This window comes from Molossus molossus, unplaced genomic scaffold (genome assembly GCF_014108415.1).
Source record: "Molossus molossus isolate mMolMol1 unplaced genomic scaffold, mMolMol1.p scaffold_m16_p_17, whole genome shotgun sequence".
Taxonomy (NCBI): Eukaryota; Metazoa; Chordata; class Mammalia; order Chiroptera; family Molossidae; genus Molossus; species Molossus molossus.
The window spans coordinates 1258718-1275037 of NW_023425352.1; the positions used below are offsets into that span (position 1 = coordinate 1258718).

Sequence of the window (16320 nt, forward strand, 5' to 3'; positions counted from 1 at the left end):
CCAGAGCTGAAAAGCCCCAGCAGTCTGCGTTACCGATTCAAGTGAGACCTTCACGAAACGCACGATTTTAGTCCCTGTCCACGCGGCGACAGATTTGAACAAGCGCGGCGTCACCCCATCTGTAAGCCGGCTCCGCACCCTTGCTGGGTTCCGTCCACTCGCTGCAACGTACTCAGGGTCACCCGTCTCTGTTTTCTTTTCTTTTCTTTTTTTTTTTTTTATCCTCACCCGAGGACATTTTTTCATTTTTTGTACAGATAGAGTGGGAGGGAGAGAGAGGAACAGAGAGAGAGAGAAACATCGACGTGAAAGGGACACATCGAGTGGCTGCCACCCTCACGACCGACCAGGGCCGGGGACAAACTGCAACCGAGGTACATGCCCTTAGCGGGAACCGAACCCGGGTCTCTCTGGACTGACCACAGGCCAACGCTCTAACCGCTGAGCCACACCGGCCAGGGCCCGTCTGTTTTCTTCCCCGCAGGTTCCAGCCTGCACCTGTTCCGGACACCCGGCTTGGTCTTAGCCACTTGGGACACCCGGCTCACCCTTTGTGGCCTGGTGGGTGGTTGGGGTGCTGGGGTGAACATGAACGATGCAACCCTGTCCTCATGGAGCTCAGGGTCCTGGCCCCTAGAGTGTGCACATCCTGGGTGGCCTTTGTCACCAGGAGGAGTGGTGGCGTCCAGGGTATGTCAAGGGAGTCTGTGAGAGAGTGGACATGGGGTGATTAAAGGCTTGGTGCGTCGGTTCATGTCCTGGCTTCACCACCTGCCAGCTGCACGGCCTTGACTAGGTGACCTCACCTCTCAGAGCCTCAGTTCCCTTCTCTCTCGAGTGCGGATGGCGACACCTGCCTCAGAGCATCGTTGTGAGGGTTACCTGAGGTCCCATACAGACTGCGTGTAGCATAGGGCCGGGCACCCAGCACTGGGCATTGAGGGCCGGGCACCCAGTGACCAGGAGCTGCTGCTGTTTTTGTAGCTGTTGGCTAGTGATGCCCAAGCTGAGCCTGGAAGCTGAGGAATTGCTGGCCTGGTGGGGGGAGAGGGGCACCCGCCTGGGACAGTGTCACGGGCACAGAGGGAGGCCTGGCCAATTGGAGCAGAGCGGGGACGATAAGGGCACTGGAGGGGGGGGTTGAGGCAGAGGCCAGGCCCTGAAAGACCTAAGCCATGCCGGGGATTTGGGACAAGCCTGAGAATGCTTTCCGTGTGCTGGGCGTGGGGTGCGCTTGGCTGCGGTCCTCCAGGCCAGGAAGCCAGCCAACCTTGTGGGTGGAGTCGGAGGAGATAGAAATCAGCGGGGCATTGTTGACCCAGAAACCCAAGTCTTGCAGTTGTACAGTCTGGGGCTTCCTGCAGGTGTTCAGCTGGAGGGGAGGAACGAGTCTCCACCAGCAGGGCTGGAGGTCACAGCCCTGCTCCGACCTCAGGCTGAGTCATGTCACTGGAGCTCGGCCATAGCAGCCCGGCCCGCTCCCCTGTGTTGGGCAGCGTGGACAGCTGGAGAAGCAGGAGGGCCCACCCGTCCTGAAGACTGCTGCCACGCTGTAGTCCGAGGCTGGTATTGCCAACCTGCTCGTCTCCAGAGGGGAAAATCACAACCTGTTGTGAGCTCCAAGCCTTGTGCCTCTGGTTCCGAGAGTGTTTGCAGCCGGCTGTCCTTCCCGCCCTCTGTCCCCAGGGGTCTCCCTGAGCTCCAGGCATTTCCCGGGCCGTCCAGCAGGGGGCACTCACCCACTGCCCCAGGGACTTGGCTCTGCTGTAGAAACCCCCCACCAGGGCAGCTTCCTCCGTTACCCATCAGCCTTTCTACCTTCACTTTTCTTACCCTTGGATTTTGGGGGCAAATCTCAGGGAATTTACAAAGTTGTAATTTAGTCCCCAGCACACAGTTTCATTGAGTATAAAAGAGCTATTGGAAATGATCATACACCCCTGGCCGTTTTCGCCCTGGTGTTAGAGCATCAGCCCGCGGACCGAAAGTCCCTGGTTCAATTCAACCAAGGTTGCGGTTTGTCCCTGGCCCTGGTTGGGGTCTTGCAGGTGGCAGCCGATCTATGTGTCTTTCTTGCATCGATGTTTCCCCCTCCCCCATCTGAAGATAGATGGAAAAATATCCGGGTGAGGAAAAGAAAAAAAAGAAAAGAAATTATCATACAAAAGCCCCCTCCCCCCAAACAAAAGTCAAACAGGACAACTCAGTGTCCTGAACAGCCGAGGGTCCTCAATCAAAGAACCCCAGGTTCCGCCGGGCCTAAGGAGGGGGGAGCTCACAGCCTGCCGGGGTGTCGCCCTGCAGGGTGGCTTCACGGTGTCTCAGCTGGGCCCAGGAACCCTGTGGGGAGCCCAGGGGAGAGTGCGCTGGGTCTTTAAATAACCCATTGGGGGTGGGGCGTGAACGAGCCAGTTTCACTGGGAATAATTCTCCCTCTGTGTCCCCAGCAGCTCCCCAGCGGCAGCCCACTCGGACCTCCCTCCGCCGGCCTCAGCACACGCAGCTCTGCCTTCTGCCTCGGCTGGCGACGGAGTAGAAGCGCCCACTCCCTCCTGCCAGGGTCTGGCCAAGGACTTGGGCAGGTATTGTACAAAACTCTCTCCCCCCACAGCCCTTGGGGTGTTGACCGTTTGGACCTGTGACGCCGTGTTGGGTACGATGGCCCAGCCAAGGTGGCACATGACATTAACTGTCACAGCAGGTACAGAGGGCTCCGGTCCCTATGCAAACGGTTGGTTCTGATTATAAACCATCTGCTTGGCTCTTCGAGTCCCCTGAAGAGCCTTCTTGGACAGGGTGGTGTCTTGGGGCGCAATGCACCTGGGTGCGTCGAGGAGGGAACACCTGTGGCCACCGAGAGCCCTGCTCCCTGGGGAGGCACCGAGGGGCCGGAACTAAGCCCAGGGAGAGGGTGAGACCAGGGGCCGCCCACTAGGTGGTCAGCTGTCAGGGAGAGTGTCCGGAGTGGTAGAGGAATCGGGAGAAGAGGCTCGCTCTGCAGCCGTGGCCCTGGACACCCAGGGAGGAGTGGGGACGGCGTTCGCCCGGAGCCCCTCTCGCCCGGACAGCGTTCTGTGGGCGTAAGCTCTTTCTCCCGCGTCTCCTGAGAGCTCCCTGATGCGACAGGTCCTGAGCCCCAGCCGGTGCGGCCCTCCACCTGCAGTCCCTCAGCTTCCGGGGACAGGGCAGGGCATTCAGTCCCCGTCTTGGCTGCGGTGTGGTGCCCGCCCGCCCGCTGCAGCCCGGGGAATGGGGGACCTGCGGGAGGCCTGCCTGCTGGAGGCAGCGTGGGAGTCTACGCACGGGACATTGTGGGTGTTCAGAGAGACGCCTTGGTCCACCTTGGACTAGCAGGTGCTTAATAAATGTACATTCAAGAAGTGAACCCGCCAGTGTGGCTCAGTGGTTGAGCGTTGACCCAGGCACCAGGAGGTCGCCGGTTCGATTCCCGGTCAGGGCACAAGCCCAGGTCGTGGGCCCGATCCCCAGTGGGGGGCGTGCAGGAGGAGGCCGATGGATGTTCTCTCTCATCGATGTTTCCGTTTCTCTCTCCCTCTTCCTTCTTCTCTCTTCTAAAATCAATTAAAAATATATATATATATACATAAAAAGCAGTAAATAAAATTACTCTTAAATATTCTGCCCTTTGGTTCCTACAAGTTAAACATGCATCTGCCATATGACCCAGAAAACCCACCTTTCGGTGTGAACCCATGAAAATGGAAAATGTCTACCCCCTGAAAACCTGTATCCTGAGAGCAGTTTTACTCAGCATCACCCTAGAGCGGAAGCGGCTGAGTGTGCACCCACTGGTGAAGAGTAAACGAAGTGGGTGTGCCGGGCACCCTGCAGACACTGCTGGGCAGTGAGGGGCCCAGGCCCCGTCCTCGGCAGCAGGCCGGCCGGAGCAGTGCCCTGGGCCAAGAGAGGGGCAGACGGCAGGCTGTCCATAGGGTTCTGTGGGGCAGGCACAGATCTGTGAGCTGCCCGGGGCTGCTGTCGGGCTGGGGACAGGCCAGGGCCACGAAGGATCGTCACAGGCGATGGAGGTGTGCCGTCTTGGTGGTAGCAGTTGTCACATGACGGTGTCTCAACGTGGAACTGTGTACCTAGAGGACGAAGTTCGCTGTATGTAAGTTACATCTCAGTTAGAAAAAAAGAACCAAGCGTATCCAAGGGCTAGAGTAGATTTGTTGTCTCTCTCTCCCTCTCCTTTCACGCACGCACGCACGCACACCTGTGCTCTCCAGACCGTTCCCTGAGACAGTCTGGGGGCCATCAAGCTTCCCTGGTGCACCCGCAGGTGTGAGTGGTGCCCACCTGCCCAGTGTCCTCTCTCCTGAGGTCCCCTGGGCTCCAGGCTTTAACCTTCTCAAGGTGCATCTGGGTCACCTCCCCTTGGTGTCCGTTCCCGGTTGGGGTGCCTTCCAAATCACCCTCATTTATGTGTCTGAATAGTCAGCAGCACCAGTTTGGGGTTCCTCTGGGCCAGGTGCTGTGCAAGAGAGAGGCCCCGCCCCCATGGCCCTCACAGCCCACTGGAGAACACAGACACGGAGGACGCATGGGACGGGAGAGGGTGCAGGGTGTGGGGAGGAACCTGGACGTCCCCGGTCTGCGTGGCTGGGCAGGGCTCTCCGGGGGGTGACCTCGGAGCTGAGGCCTGCGTGGGCGGAGAACCTGCTCCCAGGGGAGGACCCGCCTGCGCAGAGCCCGGAGGGGAGGGGAGGGATCCAAACCCAAGTGTCATGTGGCTGGACCTGGACAGGAGGGACGGAGGATGGCATGGCGGGCAGAGGCCGGCCACGCCCAGGCTGCGGCACAGGTCGCTAGGAATTGGGGTTTTTTTCCCTCCCTTGGCAGAATTTCTGTGTTAATAGACTCCTCTTAGGAATAGTTTCAGATTTTCCGAGGAATTGAGAAATGGCCCGGAGGGTCCTTTATCTCGCAGTTTCCCCGACCTTCACGGCGTGACGCTAGCGGGCTGATCCGGACGCGACTGAGCCAGTGCCGGTGCATCATCACTAACTAAGGTCCAGTTTACTCGGGTGTCCTTACTTTCTCCCTCAGGCCCCTTCTCTGCCCCGCGCCCTGTCCAGGGCACCGCAGCCCACGGTCACCCTGCCCCCGGGCTGCCCTTGGCGGGACCGTTTCTCAGCCGCTCCTGTTCCGATGACCTGGACAGCTCGAGGGCTGGGCGGCTGTTTGGCAGAATGTCTCTCAGCTGGGGACCGTCTGACGTGTTTCTCCTGATGGGACAGAGCCGCCTGCTCTGTGACGGTGACGTTGACCTTGACGGCTGGGCCGAGGTCGCGTGCTCGGGTTCCCCCATCAAGTTCCTCTCCTGCCCCCTCTTCCACGCCGTCCCCTTGGGAAGGGAGTCACTGCCCAGCCCACGCTCAGCCCTGGGCGCATTCCCTTTGGGGTGAAGCCCCTCACACGGGTTCGGAGTTCTGCACAGGGGCTCCGTCCTGCCCCCGTTCCGCGATGTCGGCAGGCGTTTCTCTGTGTCAGTGTGGACTTGCGGGGATGCCTTGGGATTTAGGGGATCCACTGCCACCGTGTTCACTGTGTTGCTCAAGTGCTCCAGCTCGGCCACAGCCCACTGTCTCCGAGGGCGTCACTTTGAGCGTCCAGCAGCCTGGAGGCGGGACAGAGAGGTGACGAGGTTGTGCTGTTCCAGGGTCTCCCGCTGCCCGGCTGGCAGGAGGGGTCTCAGCGCTCACAGGGCCCCGTGCCCTGCGGCTCTGAGGCCTGGCCCGGTGGCGTGGACGGGATGAGGGCGGCTGGGATTCCTTCACCTTGTCCCCCCACTGCCCCTTCCCGGCGCTGCCCACTCCACTCTCTGTGGCCTGGATCCGGGGTCCCCAGAACCCTCGTCTCCCCCACTGGCGGTTCCCGGAGGTTTTCGAAGCAGGTTTCAAAGCGCACAGGTCGTAGTTCCATTTCGCTGAGATGGGGGGCACTGTCACCAAGCCGGGCCGAGCCCGAGGGCCGTCGGTCTCACGATGGGAGACACATGGTCCATCCGTTCCCGTGTGCAGACGTGCCTGGTGTAGGGCGTGTCGTGTGCTCACCATGCACACGCACCGTGGTCCCCCACCCCGGGCTCCGTCGGCCCCTGTCGTCGTGGGGACCCCAGAGCAGTGAGCTCTGTCTCGACAGAAAGCTGGAGACTGATGCGTTCTGCTCCCGTGGACGGGACAGCCCCACGTGCCCAGTGCTGACGGCCTTTCTCTGGGCCTCTTCCCGCCCCGCCCCCGCGCCCACTGGTGGTCAGCAGTCTTGGGGAGAACCGGTGTGACTGAGAGAGGCATGGAGAGCAGAGGGAAGTCTTCCTCTGCCCCCGGCCCTGCCCGAGGCGACGAGCTTCTCCTGGGAGGAGCCCTGACCACTGCAGTGGCCCAGCCTCCCTCCGGGGCCCTTCCTGCGGCCTCCGCGCCCTCCCTGGCCGACCAGAGCCGTTGGGGCAGCGTCATGCAGGGATTACACGAGCTCTAAGAGGCTGCGGCCAGGCAGGGAGTCTGATGATAAAGACTTTCCAGGAATGTGCCCTGGCCAGTTTGGCTCAGCGGTGAGAGCGTCGGCCTGCGGACCAGAGTCCCGGGTTCGGTTCCCGCTGGGGGCACGAGCCTCGGTTGCAGTTTGTCCCCGGCCCCGGTCGGGGTCGTGTGGGTGGCAGCCAGTCGATGTGTCTCTCTCACATCCATGTTTAGGGGAAAACAAAGAATTTCCAGGAATGCAAGCCGAAACCCTCACTCAGGCGGAAGCAGCCAGACCTGACCGCGGGGCGTGGCTCCTGGGAGGAGGGGCAGGGGGGCAAAGAGCCTGGAGTGTTGGCAGGGGGGCCGGGCAGGACACGGACCTGAGCAAACGTCGTCCCTGCTCAGAGCTGGCCTCCCGCGCTGCCTGCTGGGGACGGCGGTCCCTTAGGAATCAGTAACTTGGAAACCCGGCCATGGGCTCCCTCGTTCCTGGTGCTGATGCTGGAGGCCGGGACACCCCCAGACAAATGCACCCTGAGCTGCAGCAGGGGGTGGGTGGGGGCATGGCCTGGGCTCACGGGGATTCTGGCGAGTGTCCCCAGTCCCTGCCCGCTGTGGGCAGCCCCGAATTGCTCCAATCTTTCTATCAACATTTCTCCTGACCCAAGAGCCTTCCTGGGCAGCAGAGGAGTGAAGAGCCTTCTCTCCGCTCCCTCCAAGGGCGGGGCCCTCTCGGCAGCCCCTGGAAAATCCTGCACTTGGAACTCAGAACCAGCCCACCGCTGGCTCACAGCTCAGCCGTTAACACTGTGGGCGGGGTCAGGACCGTCCTTTCTGTTTTGTTCTGTGTTGTTGAGGTTGCTGATGCTGTCTGGTGACAAGATGCTGCTCCGGTGTGGCTCAGTGGATGGAGCGTCGTCCCATGACTGAGAGGTCTGGGTTTGATTCCCCATTGGGGCACAGGCCCCAGTTGTGGGCTCGATCCCCAGTAGGGGGCGTGCAGGAGGCAGCCGATCCATGTTTCTCTCTCACATTGATATTTCTCTCTCTCTCTCTCTCCCTTCCTCTGCCTCTGAAAAATCAATAAAAACATATTTTAAAGAAGAAAAAACATGCTGCACTGAGCAGAGGGGTCCCATCTGGCCTTGTTCCTCATTTGCATAAACCGGACTCCGTTCAGTGTCTGTCCAGCCTTTAAGGTCCATTTCTGACAGGGCAGACTGGGCCTGTGGCGTCACCAGCCTGGCCGACGAGCAGAGCCCGTCCACCTGGGTCTCCCGCCCTTGGTGGGTCTCATGACCGGGAACAGCTGCCCACGTCCGGGCCTGGCTGGGCACGTCCGGAGGCTCCACCTTGCTGGCTTCCGAGGATGGATCACAAGGCAGAGGGAGGCTGTTACTTCACTCTCCCGGAGTCCAGCAGGGCGTGGCCTCCTAGGTCTGGGAGGAGCAGGTGACACGGGGCGGGACCCACGATCCCCAGGGAAGGAGAGGGGTGGCCAGGCAGGGCCGCTCTGACCCTGCTCACTGGACACGGCTGGGAGGAGCTACAGGGCTTCAGCCTGTGACCTGGGGTCCCCGGGCCCTTGAGCAGCCAGGAAGGCGTCCAAGCTGAAGCAGGTTTCACGGCAGCAGCCGGTGCACCGGAGCTTTGGGGGCGTGGGGCCTGGCAGGAATGGCCAGCAGGGCTCCCAGGGGCAGCTGAGGGCCAGGCCCCACCCTCCATGCCCAGCTGCCACCTTGTGGCTGTAGATTTTGTACTTCTTGAGGCCACTGTTCTTCCAAACCAGGTGGTGCTTAGAGCCCTTGGACCAGCTGCAGGTGGAGGAGGCAGGGTGCCAGGGGCAGTGGAGAAATACACCCCACAGCCAGGGACGAGGGGACAGGCTCAGAGCCCTGCCCGGGGGGCTGCCCTGTGTGAGTCAGTTTCTGTTGTGCGTGTGGCGCCCAGAGGTGAGGGCCCAGGCCCCACACCGTCACCAGCAGGAAGCCCTGGGCGTCCGAGCAGTGTGGTCTCCGCTGTGTGTGCTCAGTCCGTCTGTCCGTTCAGCCACTGTCGGTCTGCGCAGCAGGCACCTCCCGGCTGATTCTGCGCCGTACCCCATGTGTGATGCGGGGGGGGGGCATACAGTCGGAGAGACTTGCCCCTGGCCCATCTGTGAGCTGTGCAGCTTTGGACCCAGTTGCTTGACCACGCTGAGCCTTCGTCGACTTGTCTTCAAGACGAGGCTGGTAGGTAAGCGGAGGGGACCGGCGTGGGGCGAGGTGCGCGGAGAGCACAGCTCAGGGCTCCAGCAGGAGGCAGGTGGTCGAGGCTGGCTCCCCCTGATGGCCGGCAGTGCCGGGGCGCTGGGGGAAGGAAAGGGCGTGATACCTGACAGACTTCCCAGCAGAGCTGAGAACAGAAGACCCAGCAGGAGGGAGCGCCCCAGTCTGCCTGGACAAGCTGGGGGCTTCCCGGGGGAGGCAGCGTTTCCAGTGGGTTCCCTAGCGTGAGCACGTGTTTGCTGGGGTGAAGAGGAGAAAGGCACCTCAGGGAGGGGCTGGAGGGACCCGCAGGGGGACCAGGCAGCCTCCAGCACAGCAGAGGGGTTGGTAGCCAGAGTGGCAGGTGGTCGTCGGCCTTGGGGGGGCAGCCTGAAGCCAGACCAGAGAGTTGCTGGTGCCCAGAAAGTAAAAGAGAGCTCTCTCCTCCTTTTTAGCAGGGGAGAGTCGGGACCGAGGTGAGTTTTGGGGCATAGCTCTGGTAGCCACGGGGACGGGGAGGGTGAGGGAGGCCACGTCAGGGGCTCCTGGAGGTTGTCACCGTGGTCCTGGTCACCGTGGTCCTGAACCAGGGCCGAGGCTGTGGGGATGGAAGGGTCGGAGTCTCTGGTTTGCATTCATGTGCTCAAGAATGTTCGTGGCGTGCTGGCTTGGGGCTGGCTTGAGACTGATCTGGGGTACAGACTTGTGCCACCATCTTCTGAGGGGACTCCGGAGGAGGGGCGTTTCTGGGCTGGGCTATGATTCTGAGCAGGGGCTCCCAGGACAAGTCACCAGGACCTCGGGCTCAGGGTGCAAGGGGTGCAGCACCCCAGGTGGTTCCACCAGCACGGAGGCGGAGGGCGGCCAGCTCTTCGGACACAAGTTGCCCCCTGTGCCCACCTCAGCGCCCCTGCTCCTGACTCACCCATCTGAGCACCTTTATCTGGTGGCTTTGCACAGGGTCCTCGGCCTTTCCAGGGTTAGACCATGGGGCTCCCTTCCCTGCCCCTCCCCCATTTTTATTGTCCCCATTTTACAGGTGGGAAAACTGAGGCCCAAGACCTTGCCCAAGGTCACAAACTTCCAGAGCAAAGCTGTGGTGAGAGTGGTCGAGTCTGGTTGTCTCGGGGAGCTTGCCGGCGTGTAACTCCCCCTCCTGCACAGGGAGCCATGGCTGGGCGCCCCGAGTGGCCGTAGAGTCAGGCAGGCAGAGACACAGAGCCCGGCCGGGGGCAGAGGGATTTCTCCCTTTTTCACACACGGCCACAGCGTCAGCGGCCGCCAACATGCACCCAGCACTCCTCCTTCATCTCGTTAAACCTTCTCTGTGCGTGTTGGCGGGAGGTCCTGTCATTATTTCCATTGCGCAGATGAGAAAACTGAGGACAGGGGTCAGGTACCTTCTTAGTGTCAGTTTGAGGGCTCAGGTCAGTGGAACATTTGCCCTGTTGCCCGTTCATCTTTCTGACTTTCGTGTCCGAGGAAGACAGTTTAATTTAAACATCAGTCCTGGCGCCCAACCTGCCCTCTCCTCCCACATCACACCCACAAAGACCAAGGACCTGCCCCTGGGGAAGGTGCTGAGGTCAGGAGGCTGGAGGGTGGGGCTCCGGGCTCTGGGCTCCGGGCTCCCCGTGCGATGCCAGTGGGCAGGCCTGGTCCTGAGGTCACTCGCTGATTCTCCTTAAGCTCTGGCCTCATTTGGAAAGAAGTTTGGTCTCTGCCTCTCTCCTCTGTCTCTGTGTACAGGTCTGTCCAGCCATCTGTCCCCATAGCCACTGAGGACCTCTCCTCTGCGCCCGGCACCGGCTAAGTGTTGGGCATCCTGTGAGGTGAGGAGGAGGCGTGGCCTCGCCCCTTCGGGAGCCCACCAAACCTCTACTTTGCAAGGAAAAACTGGAGGCTGGGGTGCTGGGGGCCCTGCCCTAGTTGAAGGGATCAGAGATGTCCATCTGCCGGACAGCCGGCGGTCAGGGGAATGTACCGGCCAGGCAGCCGCTGTCCTGCAGATGCTCGGTACAGCAGGACCACTCCCTCTCTGGACTAACGGCTAATCTGCGATGCACACGCCGTGCGCCGACTCTGCGCCAAACGTCCATCAGTCACCGGCCTCCGGGCGCTGTCGGGAAACCGGTGACGTTGCACATTTCTGTGCGGTCAGCCGATGAGGCAGGGAGAGGGTCAGTCTGTTGTCACGGAAAGATCGTCCTTACGTGGACACATCAATCCCTAAAACCCTTCTTCCTCAGACACAGTGATGAGCTAAGTGCACCCAGTGATGCAAGGTGCACCCAGAGATACGTGCACAAGGTGCAGAGGGTCCACGGACAGGCCCCTCAACGGCTGTGAAAAGAGGGAGATGTCCTTAGGGCTTGGTAGTGCACACACATGCCTACCCATGCACACACACACATGCACACACACCCACACATGCACATACACACGCACACTTGCCTACACACATGCATACTTGTCTACACACACCCACAATGCACACTTGCTTACATACACATGCACACACATGCACACTTGCCCCCACACGCATTCATACTTGTCTACACACACCCACACATGCACACACATGCACATACATGCACACTTGCCTACACACATTCATACTTGTCTACACACACCCACACATGCACACTTGCCTACACACCCATACACACACATGCACACAAGTGCACATTTGCCTACACGCATGCACACTTGCCTACACACACCTACACATGCACACACAGCCACTCAGTCTGCCTCACCGTACGCCAACTACGCTGTCAGTGGATGCTCACAGATGCTACTTCTGGTCCAACCAGTCTGGATTTTCGCTCTGTCCTGGAGCCTTGAGTCCGCCTTGAGTTCTGGTCCCCGGCTGCTGGTTCTCACTGCTCTGCTCATAAGTAGGGCACCTGGCGTCAGGCTCCGTGTCCCTGCTAATTAAGTGAGGAAAGCAATTGGCTCCCGACAGCTGACAACCAGCCTGCCTGGAGCAGGCTGCAGCTCCCGGGACCCACTCTGCTCGGTGCAGGGAGGACCCGGAGGCTGGGGGCTCTGAGCTTGTTTGCGTGTTTGTCTTGGAAGCCTGTCCACCCTCAACAGCCTCTGGGACCACAGGGTCCCTCCTCCACCCCAGTGGGCGGGACCTACATTTCACAACCAGTTTCTCCAGAAACCAGCTTCCCAGTGGGTTTGGCAGCAGGGAGATCTCACCTCCGTTCACACCTGAATGTTTCCTGAGGCCTCTTATTCCTGCTACAAAGTAGCCTCAAAGCAGTCGGCTCAGGCTGTGGCGGACTCAGCGGATCTACCCATCAGTATTCCGTCGGCGTCGGCATCCGGACCAGCGCAACACGGAAGCTCTCGACAAGGATGAAACATGTTCATGGCGCCCGTGGAATTTTCTGTTCTCCTTGGAAACTGTTCCCCCAGAAGAGAGACGAGGGGTGCTGGTTACGGTCTGAGCCCACCCAGGAGCTGTTCCTGGCCCGGGTCCGACAGGTCTCTCGTCCTGTTTTCAATGAGACAGGACTCATTTCTAAGTACGAGCTTGAACTTCAGAGGTTAGTTGTATTTGGCCAGATGTCTACCTGGGGCCACCGATATTTGTTTTGCCTGTGCCTGTAAACCTAGTGTTTAAAAGTAGTTACAGGAAGGGCTCAGGATTATCTAAAGAAAATTGTGCCCCGAAAGAGGCCTCTTAAAATGAATCCACTCACAGGGGTGGGAGCATCCAACCCTCGGGCCTATGAAATCCGTACCAGCGAACATCACAGCCTCAGCTAATGAGCCTGACCACATAGAGCCAGCGCATTTATACAGTGATACCTCGGTTCTCGAACATAATTCGTTCCAGGAGGACGGTCGAGAACCGAATTGTTCGAGAACCGAAGCAATGAAACCCAATAGGAAATAATGGAAACTGGATTAATTCGTTCCAAGCCCCAGAAAATGCCTATTTACTGGCCTAATTTGTATATAATATGTAGAAAAACATAAGTCTCAACAAGAAATAAAAGTGTACAGTATGTCTAAGGGTTCAATTCAGTGTAAAGCGTGACTCTCTCCACAAAGCGTGACTCTCTCTCTGCACTCACACTGATGACGCGAGCAAGGCGCGCTGGGCCGAATGAACGCCATTCGGCTCAACTCGGCTCATCTCGGAAGTTCGAGTTCCAAATATTTGTTCGGATTCCAAGACAAAAGTTTCTCGAATCTCCTGGTCGAATACCGATTTGGTCGAAATCCGAGGCGTTCGAGAACCGAGGTATCACTGTAACTTGATAATTTTCTATGGCCCGTGAACAATGTTACAAATATCCACATGGCGCTTGGCAGAGAGAAGGGTCCTCACCCTGAGTGAATGACTCAACATTTTTATGGTGGGGGAAGAGTTTAACTGGAACTTTACCTTAAAAAAATTGTGAAACGGCCCTGGCCGGTTTGGCTCAGCGGTTGAAGCGTCAGCCCACGGACCAGAAAGACTCGGGTTTGGTTCCCACTAGGAGCACGTGCCTTGGTTGCAGTTTGTCCCCGGCCCCCATTAGGGTTGTGTGGGTAGCAGCCACTCGATGTGTCTCTCTCACATCAATGTTTCTCTCCCTCTCCCCCTCCTGCTCTATCTGAAGATGAATGCAAAAATGTCCTCGGGTGAGGATTAAAAAAAAAAAAAGAGCCCTGGCCGGTTTGGTTCAGCGGTTAGAGCGTCGGCCTGCGGTCCTGAGAGACCCGGGTTCGGTTCCCGCTAAGGGCGCGTACCTCGGTTGCAGTTTGTCCCCGGCCCTGGTCGGTTGTGCGGGTGGCAGCCACTCGATGTGTCCCTTTCACATTGATGTTTTTCTCTCTCTCTCTGTTCCTCTCTCTCCCTCCCACTCTACCTGAACAAAAAATGGAAAAATGTCCTCGGGTGAGGATAAAAACAAAACAAAACAAAACAAAACAAAACAGAATTGTGAAACAGATTTGCTTCCTATTGACCAGAATGCAGACTGTAATGACAACCATGTGCGTATCATTAATGTTTCGAACGAGCAAAGAATCCCGGCCGTGTTTCCCTGCTGGATTTTCGGGGTTGAGTCTCCACCTGAGATGCGCTCTTACGGCTCCGCAGAAGCACCCTGTAAACTTGGAAGGGTACGAGCAGTTTTCTCACGCAGTCTCCAGCCCTCTCAGCCCCGCCCCCATCCTCGTGCCTGTCTCTCCTTCAGCTCAGGTTGCTGTCTTTCAGTAGCTCGGTGGTTCTTGAGCAGACCCCAGGCGCACGTCCACTGACCACAGTGTCCTGCGTCCTGCCGGTTTGTAGTTGGCAGTTGGCAGCGCCGTACATCTGCCCCAAGGATCCACAGGAGGCAGCCAGCAAGGACCTGTGAAGCCAGGGGGAGGACCTGGGGCCGGACGGGGGCGGCAGGTTGCTGCTTTGCTGGGGAAGAGCTTCCCGAGCTGACCTTGGCCTCCCGTGTCACCTTGTTGCTTTGGGAACATGGATGGCGGGACTCACTCTACGGGATGGAGCACCTGGAAATGTGCCTTCTGGGGACCTCACTGTTCTCCGGTTACACGATCGCTAAAGAGCCGGGCGGCTGCTGGCGCCTGCTGGAGGGGCCGCGTGAAACGGTGTTGCCTTGGTGGAAGGACATTGTCGAGGGGATCGTCCGCCATATACACCGTCTCCTGGGGGAAGGCACACAGGAGAGGGCCTGTTGAGATATCAGCCCCCCAAATCTGCTCACCCAGGGAAGGACCGTTCTCTTTTCCTTTTGCAACCTGCTGGGTTTTCTGAATTATGTAGCTGATCACAACAGCGCCCCCTTGGCTTTGGCTGTTGGAAAACCCAGAGCCCGACCTGCCGCCGCTCCAGGGGTTAGGTAAGAATTTTTGAGCTAATCTCACCCCCTCCGACTTTTGCCCACACTTTTACCCAGAGTTCTTCTTTACTATCTTGAATTGCAACTTAAATCCTTTTTGAAATTAAGTAAAGTAGCGTGGCTGGTGTGGCTCAGTGGTTGTGCACAGCCCCATGCACCAGGAGGTCACCGGTTCGATTCTCGGTCAGGGCACATGCCCAGGTTGTGGGCTTGATCCCCAACAGAGTGTGTGAAGGAGGCAGGTGATTGATGTCACGTTTCTCTCCCTCCCCCTCCCTCCCCCTCCCTCCCATGAAAACACAGGGTGGGCAAAAGTAAGTTGACAGTTGTTCATATGGAAAATAGCACAACAATTACTAAGTAATAATACGAGAACAAATTCTGTGTGTCTCTTCCTCACAACTGTCCGCTCACTTTTGCCCACGCTGTGCGGTGCGGGCGAGGAGGGAGGCAAAGAGCAGACCAGCCCTTTCTAGGAGAAAAGCCAGAGAACGTTCTGGAAAAGACGGACCTTACTGGAAATGGGCTGAATGTCAGCCCAAGGACCACGGAGACCCCAGGTGGGCAGCGGTCTCCTGGAGGAGCCTGAGCGAGCAGAACACCCGTGGCCTGGAGACAGGCGCCCACCCCCCTGCCCTCCTCTCCCCTCGTGAGACTGAGGACTGCGGCCCGTCTCTCGTCTGGGGTTCGATGCGCATGTGTTTATGGAGCCCTGTCTGCGCAGGGGCACAGCGCAGGGCCGGAGAGCAGACAGACAGACAGATAGCTGAAGTGAGACCCCAATAAGGCGAGAGACCACCGAGGTTCAACTCTGCTGCGGGGGAGGCTGAGACAGTGGGGTCTTTGCAGGGCGCCGGCCCCTCCGGAGCTGGGCCTGGGCACAGGGCGGGCACATTCAGGACCCTGGGTCAGGCCAGGGTACCGAGGCAGGGACCCCTCTGGAGCAAGGTCCAACGTCAAGAAAGCCACGTCTCAGAAGCCCAGGAGGAGGGTCCGGGATCTGCCGACCTGGGCACAGGAAGTGCCGGAAATGGGCCATTCTGGGTGCACAGCCCCACCTGTTCCCCGCGGGCTCTGCTGGTCTCGCTCGGCTTTGCACGTGGCCGCGGAACTGGGCCCACGGGGGCCTGAAGTCAGACAGCTTCGTCCACTCCTAGAAGCGGGACAGGCGGTGAGTGGCCTCTGGTGCTTCGGCATCCGGAACCGCTCAGCAGTGTGTGACCAGGGACTGGGCTCTGGGCCTCAGACGGACAAACTGAAGTGGGAGTGACGCCCCCCCACCCCGAGTCTGTCTCAAGGCCAGGACCCCAAGCAAGGCCCACGTGGTTGTGTCCACACTGGGGGCCGCTGGCGGGCGGCAAAGGCCTTGGGCTGGGAGCAGCCGCTCTGCCCGGGGCTGCCCCCATCTGTGTTTACGTTCCTCGCCCCCTCCAGACGGCTTGCCTGTGATCCGACCTACTTTCCTGTAGCTTGTGTGCCTGGGCTAATTAGCAGTGCGGGGGTCCAGTGGGCGTGTTTGGGGAGCAGCGCTGCCATGGCAACTGGAGACTCCTGGAGGCCAGAGGCAAAGATAAAGCTGCTCAAGTTTGTTTTTGTTGGGGTGCCAGAGGCGCTTCCGGTCACTCACCCCCCTTGACTGGCTCAGCCTCGTGGACTGGGTGAGACGTGAGCCTCTGCAGCACATGGCTCGTCTCTCGCTCACAGGGACTTGGCAGGTTTGCTGAGCTC

General features: G+C 59.3%; 1 protein-coding gene across 1 annotated transcript in view; it reads left to right on the top strand.

Moving 5' to 3' along the window:
• Positions 1–16320, top strand: part of TACC2 (transforming acidic coiled-coil containing protein 2) — a 121695-nt gene that overhangs the window by 38307 nt on the left and 67068 nt on the right. The window contains exon 3 of the mRNA XM_036265428.1: positions 2451–2582. Within this exon, the coding sequence (XP_036121321.1) occupies positions 2451–2582 (132 nt within the window). The remainder of the gene's footprint in view (positions 1–2450; positions 2583–16320) is intronic.